Source organism: Danio rerio, chromosome 17 (genome assembly GCF_049306965.1).
Source record: "Danio rerio strain Tuebingen ecotype United States chromosome 17, GRCz12tu, whole genome shotgun sequence".
In the NCBI taxonomy this organism is placed as follows: Eukaryota; Metazoa; Chordata; class Actinopteri; order Cypriniformes; family Danionidae; genus Danio; species Danio rerio.
This window is the reverse complement of record NC_133192.1, coordinates 59,555,001-59,567,500: the sequence shown is the minus strand read 5'-3', so window position 1 is coordinate 59,567,500 and position 12,500 is coordinate 59,555,001. Positions and strand designations below refer to the sequence as shown.

Here is a 12,500-nt window from a genome sequence, read left to right as displayed (position 1 = left end):
TGAAATGGACTGATTTCCTGAACATTCTACACACAATCCCCCACAATGACCCCCATAGAGACTAAGAGGAAGGGAAATGAGTGAGTGAGTGAGTGGAGCATCTGTGTCTAACATGTCGTCTTCGTGTGTGTGTGTGTTCTAGTGTCTGCTGTGAACAGTGCAGTGTCCTCCAGGGAAACAACTGCAGCGAGTGTGTGCTGTCAGCAGGAGGCAGCGGCGGCGGTGAGACCTGTGTGTGTGTGTGTGTGTGTGTGTGTGTGTGTGAGTGTGTGTGTGTGTGTGTGAGTGTGAGTAAGTGTGTGTGCGTGCGTGCATGCGTGTGTGTGTGAGAGAGAGACACTCAATAGTGCAAGCATGAAGTCTGTCCAGCATGCAGGCAGTGTGTTCATGTGTGTGTGTTCATCAGTCTGCAGATGCAGGAGTGTGTGCTGCCTCTCCGCTGTGCTCTGGATCTGGTGTGTGTGTGTTCACTAAGCTGAAGGACACAGAAACACACACTGATCAGCACGGCTCCGTCTTCTGGCCCTACGACTGGAGGAGCAAACTCTGCACCTGCACCGACTGCAAGGTAACACACACACTCACTCACACACACACACACACACACACACACACACTCACACACACACACAGAAACTCACTCACTCACACACACCTCCACCCTCACAGTACTGTAGACATCAGAGTGTACGTTTCACCAGCTGATACAGTATGACTGATTGTGTGTGTGTGTGTGTGTGTGTGTGTGTGTGTGTTCTCAGCGGATGTATGTGGCGTCAGGTGTTCAGTTCCTGCTGGACGAGTCGGACACTGTGCTGGCGTATGAAGACAGAGCCAAGACTGAAGCGCTGAGGAGTGGAGGAGGAGTGCTGTCCTGTCTGAACACACTCACACACCAGCAGCAGCTCGACACACTCTACAGTAAGTGTGTGTGTGCATGTAATACTGTCGTGTCTGGGCATACAGTACACAATCTACAGTAACAGTGCACTTAAACTATCAGAACTGTGCCCAGGCCTGTCTCCATCGTGTGTGTGTGTGTGTGTGTGTGTGTGTGTGTGTTCCTTCTGCAGGGCTGAATGAAATGAAGCAGGAGCTGTGCGAGTTTCTCCAGCAGTGCTCCGAGCAGAGTCAGGTAAGCAGAAAGTGTGTGTGTGTGTGTGTGTGTGTGTGTGTGTGTGTGTGTGTGTGTGTGTGTGTGTGTGTGTGTGTGTGTGACTCTGACACTCATGTGAGAGAGAGGGTATCAGGTAAAGCGTGTGTCTGACTGTGTGTGTGTGTGTGTGTGTGTTCAGCAGCTCACTCCTGAGGGTCTGCAGGAGTTTCTGGAGGGTCTGCGGGACAGAAAGAGGAGACGGCTGGACTAAAGATCAGCAGAACAGAACATCTGGACATCAGGACTCTGCTGCTGCGCTGCTGCCGTTTCAGATCATAGACTGAGGAGCACTGCACCCTCAGCCATAGATATCTGCATTAGATGTCGTCTACTGTGTTGTTGTCTATTGGAAGGATCGCGTCAATAGAGCCGCCATTTTAGTACAGGGTAGCGCTCCTTTGACATGAATGTGGGACGAAGCTGCAGTGGAGGACTGTGACCATCTCGAGCCAGACACACACACACACACACACTCACACACACACACACACACACATGTATATCTATGATGGGGAGTGTCCCGCTAATAAAAGAAGTGTCTTTTAAACTGATCAAGGTTTATCCTATAAGCAATTATTGTCAAAGTTTCACTCTAATATTGACGTCAGATGCTGCTTTTGTCCGCTTCACTCTGAAACTGTTTCCTTTATTTCAGGAGTGATTACACTGAGCAGTTCTGGAAACAGTTCCTCTGTTACTGGTAAAGAAGTTATTGCTGGTGATTGTGAATCTGCCTCTAATAGCAGAAATGCTGCTTTTGTTATAATTTTAATTTATTTTCTTTGCTAATTCCATATCCACAAATGCAGATTTACTAATACCACACTATATTTGACTGTGTTTTGGCAAGAATACAGTGATTATTTAGACTTGATTTCATCTAAAATAGGAAAGCAGTAGTTCATTCCGCTGTGGCGACCCGGATTAATAAGAGACTGAAGCCGACAAGAAAATAATGAATGAAAATAGGAGAGCAAACAGAACAGTCTGATGTTGTAATGACTTCATCCTGTGATTTATTCTTAAATGTCTGACCCTCAGGTTTATATCTTGTTCTTTATTCATCTCTCTCTCTCTCTCTCTCATTGATAATGTGTTTCATATTCTGTATTGTAAACAAAATATTTCTACAAACTTGTCAACTGTTTTTTTGCAAATAAAAAAGAAAAGAAAAGAAGAAAGCGTCTGCAGCCAGAGTAATGAGAAGTAAAGCTCCTGGATAATGGTTCAGGGTGGGCAGGGGCCTGTTGGGTGTCTCCGTGAACACGGATAACGGGCAGGAAGCTCTCCGTGCCTGTATGAGACTAACCGGTCCGCCAGTTCACGGTCTGTTGATCCTAATGTCAGCCTCCAGAGCTCCTGCAGGTACATCTCAGTGTAAATGCAGAGATGCTGCTGTCTGACTATGAACATGTCATGACACATGAGTGATGCTGTTATAAACATCATATTGACAATCTGCAGACATCTCCAGCACACATTCAGTGTGTTCACTAAATAAAGGTGATCAGAAGAGTGATCAATACCTCACCACCACAGACATGATGAGGACAGATCATGACGACTGCCGATGTCTGGATAATCTCATGTGGACATGTCAAAGTCAGACAGGAGCTGTGTTTGTACTGAAGAGGAGGTCATTCAGCTAATGTCACTGTACACAGCGGTGATGAGCACACATAAGCTCTTATACCGTGCCCGGGTGTCATAACACTGCTGTGGGTGAAGAGTTCCCCGCGTACAGCACTGTAAAATACCCGTATGTGTGTATTCTGGAGCAGCAGGAAGCTTATCATCATCATCATCATCATCAGTGCAGCTCTACAGGTGCACACACACACACACACACAGCCGCTGGTCTCCGTGATGATGCGCTCCTGAAGGCGGGCACACACACACGGCTCCTGAGCTCCGGTTGGTCCAGCGCTTCACCTGATCCTCATCTTCATCCTCATCCTCATCATCTGTGACGGACAGAAGTGGCTCTCCATCATGTCCACCAAAGCAGAGCAGTGTGAGTACCGCGTTCATGATCATTACTGCTGTATATGCAGGATAAGAGGACATTTCATCTGTGCGCGTGTGTGTGTGTGTGTGTGCGCGCGCTCAATGGGAGCGGCGCTGATGAAAACACACGTACACACACTCACACACACACACACACTCACACACACACAGATACAGAGAGATGCATGTACACTCTTCCTATCAAGGTGTGTGTGTGAGTGTGTAGTGTAGTGTGTGGGTGTGTGTGTGTGTGTGTGTGTGTTCGCCGTGTCAGACGCTGATCTGCGGTTCCTCCTGAAGGTCGATCGGAGAATCACTGCAGCAGAAACTGATGATCATCCTCCATCATGTGTGTGTGTGTGTGTGTGTGTGTGTGTTCATCTGATCCTCGATATAAATGTGCTGATATTGAGATGAAACGGGTTATATTTTGATTTATTTGCATATGTGCGCTGATCACTGTATAGGGGGCGCTGTTGAGTCTCTCATCTGTCTGATCAATAACCTGTCCGTCTTAAAGGGCCAGCTCACCTCAAATCAACATTTCCTCATCACTGACTCACTCTAAAGCTGTTCCATCCACATTCATTCATTCATTCATTCATTCATTCATTTTGCTTCAGCTTAGTCCCTTTATTCATCAGGGGTCGAACTATTCCAGCAAATGTTTTATGCTGCGGATACCCTTCCAGCCACAACCCAGTACTGGGAAACACCCATATACACTCATTCACACATACACTACGGTCAGTGTAGTTGGTCAGTCCCCCTATAGCGCATGTGTTTGGACTGTGGGGGAAACCGGAGCCTCCGGAGGAAACCCACGCCAACACGGGGAGAACATGCAAACTCCACACACAAATGCCAACTAACCCAGCTGAGACTTGAACCAGTGACCTTCTTGCTGTGAGGCCACAGTGCTGACCACTGTGCCACTGTGCTGCCCTCATCCAGAGTCATTTTTAATACAAATATCTATTTTTAATGATGGTGAGATTCAGTTGCTCCACACAAGCACAGAAATGGTGAAACCCCTGAAGATTCCAGACACACAGAGTAATTCTTGATCGTGTCTTGTTCACTACACTCTGCTGGCGGTGTGGAGAGGGCTCTCTGAGGGAGATATGCTCTGGTCTGAAGCTCCAGCAGGTGGCAGTAATGCTCTTGTGGTTTGCCAAAAGTTGACCTGTCAATCAAACTGCTGGGGGTCCATTAGTGTTCCGGACCCTCACCTGAGTCCAGGTGCTCTGCTGTCAGTGAAGCCATGCCAATGAGCAGGTCTGCATGGACATCAGTGATGGAGGATTTGCTTTAATCTGAGTGAGACATTAATATGATGACGCTGTGTGCATGAGCTGCTGTTTGAATCTGTTTTACACATTACCTGTCCACGTTTCCTCCAGGGTGTCTTGCACCTTCGGGCGTTTACTTCTTTATTTGCGGACTTTAGCTGCAGTTCAGCACAATCTCCTTCATTCAGGAGCATTTCACTCCTGCCTCCTGCCGCACACTCTGAGCTACTGGATGCGAGTATGAAGTAAAGACTGCTGGAGGACTCCACACTCCGCATACTCCACACGTCTTCATCTGATTCCCCTTTAGTTCCATTATGACCATATATTAATTAAAAACTGCTGTTTACCTGGTGGACTCATGATCAGAGTATCGTCTATTAAAATCAGATTATTGGTGTCCATGTAAAGGTACTCGCTGATGGCGTCATGTTTGGTGTGAACTGGACATTAGTGTTCACATGATCTCCACTGGATTGATCCTCCACACTCCACACGTTGTTATGTTTAGCAGACTGCAGATGATGTATCCCTCCGCTCAGTGTTAGCTAATGAGGTCTGTGCTGGGGTGCCTTCAAGTCTTCAACAGCATTGAGTTTCATCCTCGGCCACTCTGGGATACCTATAGAGGAAATCTTGAGTTATCATAGGTTAGTAAGAGAGCAATCCACCTGAGAGATAAACAGCGGCATCTTTACCTGAGGTCAGAGATAGAAGTGCCGGACTGGCCTTCCAAACACTCAATCTGCCACCAGAGATCCAGCGTCCAGCAGCTCTCGGAACAGTCTGATGTGGAGAAACTCAAACTCGTGCTCCAGACACTTTCATACCCTCACTCCACATCTCCATAAAGCCCTGTGCATTTCTGAGTGTGCCTCACGCAGGTGAGTGGGCCTGACAAACCACCTGTAGACACACTCTACTCTCCACATGCACTGCACTCCGTCTTAGAGGACTCAATCAGGAAAACAGTGTTCACCTGTGACTGTAGCACACAATCATGCGGCACTACTGGGTTCCTTCAACCTTAAATACCTCTTATGCACAATATCTGACGTGGCAGCCGTATGTTATGTGTGTAGTTGAGTATGTAGTGTATATGTGTAGTTAGATTAGCATTATCTATAGGTTTAAAAGGGCTCTTCAGTCCAGTGTTGTGTTCACATCTCTGATTATGTTTGTTTATAAGCACTGTGGAACACATTAGAGCAGGGGTGTCCAAACTCAGTCCTGGAGGGCCGCTGTCCTGCATATTTGAGCTCCAACTTCCTTCAACACACCTGCCAGGAAGTTTCTAGTATACCGAGTAAGAGCTTGATTAGCTTGTTCAGGAGTGTTTAGTTAGGGTTGGAAGTAAAATATGCTGGACACTGGCCCTCCAGGACTGAGTTTGGACACCCCTGACTTGACTTGACCTGATGCTGTTGTCTTGAACTCAGAAGTGTTTGCAGTGTGTGACCGGCTGAACAGTGATGAGTGTTAATTGTGTGTCACTCTGCTCTTATTCTGTTTAGTTGGCTCTAAGATTCGATACTTGCAAGAGTATCACAACCGTGTGCTTCACAATATTTATCCAGTGCCATCGGGAACAGACATTGCAAACACTCTGAAATACTTTTCCCAGACCCTGCTCAGGTAAGTGCACTACACTGGAAATAGGTCAACAATACAAACACTGCACAGTAGACACATGCAGACATCAGAGCTCTGTGTTTTACAGTCTAGAGTTAAAGATTTAATCAGAGACAAACAGCAGCGAGTCCTGACTCCACTAATGTTTCTGTTTGTCCTTAGTTTGTGTCTTTAAATGTCAGCAGATTTGTGTAGACTCATGAGTTATAGACCTTTACACGAGAGCACACTTCTCCATCTTATATTAATGAGAATGCATGCGTTAGGAGACGTGCTCCATGAGAAGCTAATGTAGGTGTGTGTGTGTGTGTGTGTGTGTGTGTGTGTGATTCCTGTCATGTGTTTGTTTGTCAGTGTTTGTGTGACACAGGATCCTTTAAGGTCCTCTATGGTCAGCGATATGAAATATGTCTGTGATTGATTATGCAGGGATATCCACACTTTGCAGTGGGTTTGAAATGTCCTAGAGTTTTTCTTGTCATTTAGCATTCTGCAGTCTAAACCACCTCTCATTGCCGGCCAGGGCAGGGATTGGCATGTTATAGCATTGATCAGAGACAGAACTGCATCCTGTTTTATGTAACGTACATCAAACTACGTTCTCCTCTCCCTCCAAGACCATCCCAGACCAAATTCCTGCTTAGGTAGATGTAGCCAGGGGACAGCGGCCACACTAACACCCTCCACATCCCTCCACAAACATGAGACATCGCTTTCGAAACCAGTGTATTCCTTTTCCATTACAGTGTTCCCAGCCGTAGACTAGTTACATTTCTGTTAGAACTGAAATCCATATGCCTGTCCAACCATTATTTCTCTCTCCCCCCCGAAATGATACTGAGGCAGTATCATAATGTATCTACATACAGACATTCTTTTTGACGGTGCAATAAACATGTGTTGTGACCAGGGAGCTTTTAGTCTAACCTCACATACATGTTTATTACTGGCTGAAGCATGTTTCTGAAGTGTCATCTCTGTATCGTCCTCAAAACCAAATCTTTCGAGATTGCTTTCATCTCTGACAGCCCCTCCATTGCTCGATCTGTTCCCATCCGGCTCTTTGGCCTGCTGAGCGACCCGCGCCGCTCGTCCTCCGAGGATTGGCCAATCGGAGGGCGCGTTGCGTGTGTGTCAAAGGCGAAGTACGGGGCTGCCACTGAAAACATGCCATTTTTTATAGTTTTGCTCCTTGTCACCAGATACGCATGAGATGCAGTGATCATTGCTAGGTCTGCAAGCGCCCGTTTGGTGCCCGCTTGCCTTTCGGCCCTAAAGCAAACCAGCCCAAGTCCATCCTGGCACGTCCAAAAGACTGCAGGGACACTGCATCCTATGTGGGGAATATCTGGTTTTGGTTCTTTTCTACTTACGCTGTCTCTGTAGAGCCATTTCAATGTAATGTGCTGTTTCTTTGTGTCTTTGTTGTCTCTTTTTTTCCCCTGTTCCCCCCCCACCCCTCCCTCGGAGCAGCATCCTGTCCCGTACAGGCAGAAAGGAGAGCCAGGAAGCTTCCAATTTGGCCGTGCCCATGACCATGTGTCTTTTTCCTGTGCCATTCCCACTCACCCCATCTCTAAGACCACAAGTCAGTTCCATCAACCCTACAGTTACTCGATCCCTCCTTTACAGCGTTCTGCGGGACGCCCCGGCCGACCGGGGTGGTGCCACCCAGCAGAGTCGGGAGGTTCAGCTCTCAGAGTACCCGTCTCTGGACTATCAGGGGCTCTATGCCACCCTCGTCACCTTGCTTGACCTGGTGCCCCTGCTGCAGCACGGTCAGCACGGTGAGTCCCGCACACTGCCCACATATATCGGTAAAATCGCTCGCAAATAAGACGTTGTTTTCCAGCCAATCCTCAGCTGATCTGAGATCCAGATATGGATAGATTCACATGCTTGTCTTAGTTGGTCATTCACTCGCTCTCATGGCACTGGTTTGTGAACACAGGGTTGCTCAAATCATTGAAATGAAATCCACGTTTCCGCAAAAGATTCTCCTGCACATCTTGTCCGGAAGCACAGTTCTGAGATCAGCAGTAAATGTCCTCCAGAAGGTCAGATGGCGCTCTCATGCAGAAACTGCAGATACGACTCAAACAAGAGACTGTAGGGATCCATCCCAAACTGCAGACATCCATACTGAAGATAGCAGGGGTCACGAATCTGTTCCTGGAGAGATACCTTCCTACAGGTTTCAGTTGCTACCCATATCAAACACACCTGCCTGAAATGATCAAGTGCTGTTCAGTCGTCATCGATTGGTGCAGGTGTGTTTGTTCAGGGTTGGAGCTGAACTCTGCAGGAACAGGGTTGATGACTCCTGCTATACAGTAGGTTATAGTAGTTTGTCTGAATTTAAAGTATCTGGACAAACAGTAGGTGAGAGGTACCCGGATGACCTACTACTTCCGGCAGGATTCTGAAGTGCGCATCTGATGGACGCTATGCTATCCCATAATGCACTGTGAGAGTGCACTGATGGGTAGGTCATGTGATCATGACAAAAGGTGAATGTAGAAGTTCTTATCATTCACTGCTCACTGTTCATACTATACAGAATGCATTTTCTAATGGGTGTGTAGTAAACTCAGATGTAGTACCTAATCGAGTAGTAGACGATTTTGGACGCAGCCAATCAAAAAGAGCAGGGGATTTAATCAAAGCCTGTTGAAGGCAAGCCTGAAATCATTAGCCATGAAATGCATAACTGCTAATGCTAGTGGTGCTGCCATGGCATTCTCTGGGCAGGAGACTAAAAGCCGCTATGTGATTGGCCAAGATGTGCTTCACGTGACCAAGTTCTGGGTTTTTCAGTGGTAATACAGATGTTTTCAACTCCCTAGTGAGGAAACCTCTGGCAAACACTACTATGATACCTTCGCACAGACTGATTTATTTCAAACATAAGGTTACGAGGTGATTTAGGAGTTAGGGCATTGTTAGATGTGCTATATTCACATGCATTCAGATGTGATGGCTACACAGAGCTGGAGATCACTGAGACGCAACGCAACAGCTGTCGTAACGCAGAATGAGGATCTCTGATTTCAGGATTCAGCAATCTTTCCCCAGCCTGTTGTTGAACTACAGCTCTGTGAGTAAACACTGCTCCATCTCAAACTGAGGGATGCTGGGCTCTTTAGCAAATTGATTTCAGTATTTTAAAATCAGTAGCTTCCATAATTTACAGGCCTTACACACCTTCCATCGTGAGCATAAAGAGCGGATCGGGACTGATCTGAAAGCAGCTGCTGGAGATTTACTACTGAACGCAGAGCCGGCTTTACTGCCACAGTGTGCATGAACGTGTCCTTTGATTAACCGTGCAGCCCTAGAGGAACTCGATGATAGTCGTTCCTGTGTTTTGTTTATGCCATTGAAGTCAGTGGATTGGATCTGGTTAGCAGTATTTCCTACAGTTACTCTTTGGGTTGGAAAGACATGAGTGTGAATAAATGTTGAACCGTCCCCTCGATGCGTTTCTCAGGATATGAAGAGAATCCAATTATCACCCCGGCTGACTTATCAGCCCACATATGACCAGTGGGAGATTAGGTGAAAATGAGTAACTGCGTGTAGAGTCCGCTGACAATCACTGCTGTCGTCATTCAGCTGGTCCTGCTATTGCAGTTGGTTTCTGTTGACATCTTAAGCCCTGTTCGGATTACATAATTCGGTCCTGATCACGACTGATTACTTACTTAACGTGAGGTGTCTTTGAGATTCATCATTGACTCATGGGCATCAGGGCGCAAGATTTAATTATTTATTCTTATGTTGCGTCGACCAACGCCATGTCTGCAACATTGCATCGCAATGTAGAAAGTCTAGCATGTTTAAATACTGTCCCCATTATCCATGATGAGTTCTGCTCCATGGATGACACTGATCAGTAAGAGCACATAACATGACATGGAGGAAAGCTTTGTGTAGTAACAGTACACTCACTACATTCATTCAGTATGGGGGCGTGCGAGAGACCTGCAGCCGGAGGGATCAAGACATCTGTGCTGCCCATTACATTACAAACCACAGGAGAGGGACAATTCTCCAGCAGGATAGCGCTCCTCATACTTCAGCCTCCACATCAAAGCTCCTGAAAGCAAAGAGTGCTCCAGGTTTGGCCAGCCCAGTCACCAGACATCAACATTATTGAGCATGTCTGTGGTAAGATGGAGGAGGAGGTGTTGAAGATGAACACAGAGACTCTTGATGAACTCTGGGATCCTGCTGAAGGCTTTCTTCTTCATTCCAGATTACTTTATTAATCAGTGATGTGAGTCATGTCAGAGATGTATGGATGCAGTCCTCCAAGCTCATGATGGAGTCAGACACAATCTTCATTCTGTCTCCACTGCAGCAGGACTTTATATTCTATACTGGACATTACTGACGGTTCAGTGATGAGACTTTAATCAGGTATTGTAGGCTTTCATCACTGGACTACCCTGACAGAATCATAAAAGGGTGAATGTAGGTGATGGGGATCTGAGGCACTTCTGCAGCCTGGTGAGGAGTTCTGCTTATCATCAGATAAAGTAGCAGATCAGAGAATTATAGAGACATCTATAGTCAATGTGGATTCTTGATGACAGAGCAAGCATCATAGACGTCACGTGATGGTTAATCGTGAAGCAATATGTAGTCTGGGAGCCACGACACGTTAGGATTGTATCGAGACAGAAACACATAATCTGACACAGGGACTCGTAAGTGACCATACCAATCATGTAATCTGAACAAGCTTGAAGAATTCTGTCGATTGTTTCATGATAAATGATGCATCTAAATAAAGCGTTCGCCGTTCTTCTCGACAGAGAGCTTTGACTGGACAACAACGTCTTCAATACGAGTAAACAAACATGTGTGTCCTGCTAGAATCTCTTTCATGATGCAGTGTTTGGAGCTGTGAAGTGAACACATCTTTACTCTATAGGGATGCACCAAAACTACAATCACAAAACCAACATTTCTCTGCACACCTAGCTAACAAAATCCAAACCAACGCGATGTAATAGTTTCTTCTTATTTTTATGTAAATGTTATTTGACAGATTAACTGATTTTTAAAACTCACAAGCCAATAAAATTGACCCCATTTATTGACAGTGAATGAATCGAGAGGCTTCATTTTACCAACATTACCATGAAAGTCACAGTATTATTACTAACAGCTGGAACAAGCACACAGAACAGGTACTAGAAATGTCCTGTCGCTGCATTATTTGAGCCCGCTTTGCTTTTCCACTGAGCATGTGTGGTTCATACACGGATAGTTATTTGTGTACGTCAGTGGAATATCCATGGAGCCGAATATAGAGTTATTTTAAACCTTGACCCACTGCGTGTGCAAGCTGGTCAACGGAGCGCTCGCTGCTCTTGTGCTTTAGTCAGCGCATCAACAAACCAACCACGGAGTAAACCATTGAAATGAATGGGTTTCATAGCGCAGCGCTTTCCTCATCCAGAGAGTGAGACCTGCATGGTAAACACGGGTGCAGCAGCATTTGTTCAGCTCATATTCTTGAAAATGCCCTTTTCAGTCACTAGCAGAGCATTTGGTGCATCCCTACGGTAGACAGACGAGTGTTCAGAGATGGTTTGAAAGGCTGGGTGAATGTCTGTGGTGCTCACTGCTCCGTCTGCTTGTGTTTCAGATCTGGGGCAGGCCATATTTTACACCACCACATGCCTTCTGCCTTTCCTTAGCGATGATATTCTCAGCACTTTACCCTACACCATGATCTCCACGTTAGCCACCTTCCCTCCGTTCCTGCACAAAGACATCATAGAGTACCTGAGCACGTCCTTCTTGCCCATGGCCATCTGTGAGTATGCCCACAGCCCTGCAGAGTTTGAGCCAGTAATACATGTGTACAGCCACATGCCGCTGGTCCCTCAGATTAAGCGAAGGAGTTTTGTGTTGCAGTGGGTTCCACCAGAAGAGAAGGTGGCGTTCCAGCGTATGTCAATCTGTCGGCCTGCTCCATGCTGATGATCGCCATGCAGTACACCTCCAATCCAGGTACAGACGCATCTGTCAGACACTGAACAGACAGCTCTAGCAGTCCCAGCAGTTTCAGTGCTCTAATCGTCTGCATGTTTGCTCTTCAGTATATCACTGTCAGCTGCTGGAGTGTCTGATGAAGTTCAAGCAGGAAGTGTGGAAGGTACGGCTTGGCTCTTGCTGTGTTTTTGGAGATGTTTTGAAAAGCTGTTCTGGTGGACTCAGTGATTGCTGTGTTTGTAAAGGATCTTCTCTACGTCATATCCTACGGCCCGTCCCAAGTTAAGCCTCCCGCCGTCCAGATGCTCTTCCACTACTGGCCCAACCTCAAGCCTCCAGGAGCCATCAGCGAGTACAGAGGCCTGCAGTACACCGGTGAGATCTGCTGCTCTTTACTCCAGCCA

General features: G+C 46.6%; 2 protein-coding genes across 8 annotated transcripts in view; both read left to right on the top strand.

The window, feature by feature from the left end:
- The window catches only part of LOC100329344 (putative E3 ubiquitin-protein ligase UBR7), a 9,468-nt gene extending 7,761 nt beyond the window's left edge, over positions 1-1,707 (top strand). For 2 of the 4 annotated variants that reach the window (XM_073927719.1, XM_073927721.1), the window contains exons 7-11: positions 143-222; positions 407-568; positions 762-921; positions 1,074-1,135; positions 1,299-1,707. In XM_073927719.1, the coding sequence (XP_073783820.1) occupies positions 143-222; positions 407-568; positions 762-921; positions 1,074-1,135; positions 1,299-1,367 (533 nt within the window). In that variant the 3' untranslated portion in view covers positions 1,368-1,707. Of the gene's footprint in view, positions 1-142; positions 223-406; positions 569-761; positions 922-1,073; positions 1,136-1,295 lie in introns of all 4 variants that reach the window. The other 2 variants (XM_073927718.1, XM_073927720.1) reach the window with 1 other exon arrangement.
- A 1,390-nt stretch (positions 1,708-3,097) lies between these two features.
- unc79 (unc-79 homolog, NALCN channel complex subunit) overlaps positions 3,098-12,500 on the top strand; it is a 34,993-nt gene continuing 25,590 nt past the window's right edge. For 2 of the 4 annotated variants that reach the window (XM_073927707.1, XM_073927706.1), the window contains exons 1-7: positions 3,098-3,170; positions 5,970-6,090; positions 7,561-7,874; positions 11,747-11,917; positions 12,019-12,114; positions 12,204-12,259; positions 12,342-12,471. In XM_073927707.1, the coding sequence (XP_073783808.1) occupies positions 3,149-3,170; positions 5,970-6,090; positions 7,561-7,874; positions 11,747-11,917; positions 12,019-12,114; positions 12,204-12,259; positions 12,342-12,471 (910 nt within the window). In that variant the 5' untranslated portion in view covers positions 3,098-3,148. The remainder of the gene's footprint in view (positions 3,171-5,969; positions 6,091-7,560; positions 7,875-11,746; positions 11,918-12,018; positions 12,115-12,203; positions 12,260-12,341; positions 12,472-12,500) is intronic. The other 2 variants (XM_073927708.1, XM_073927709.1) reach the window with 2 other exon arrangements.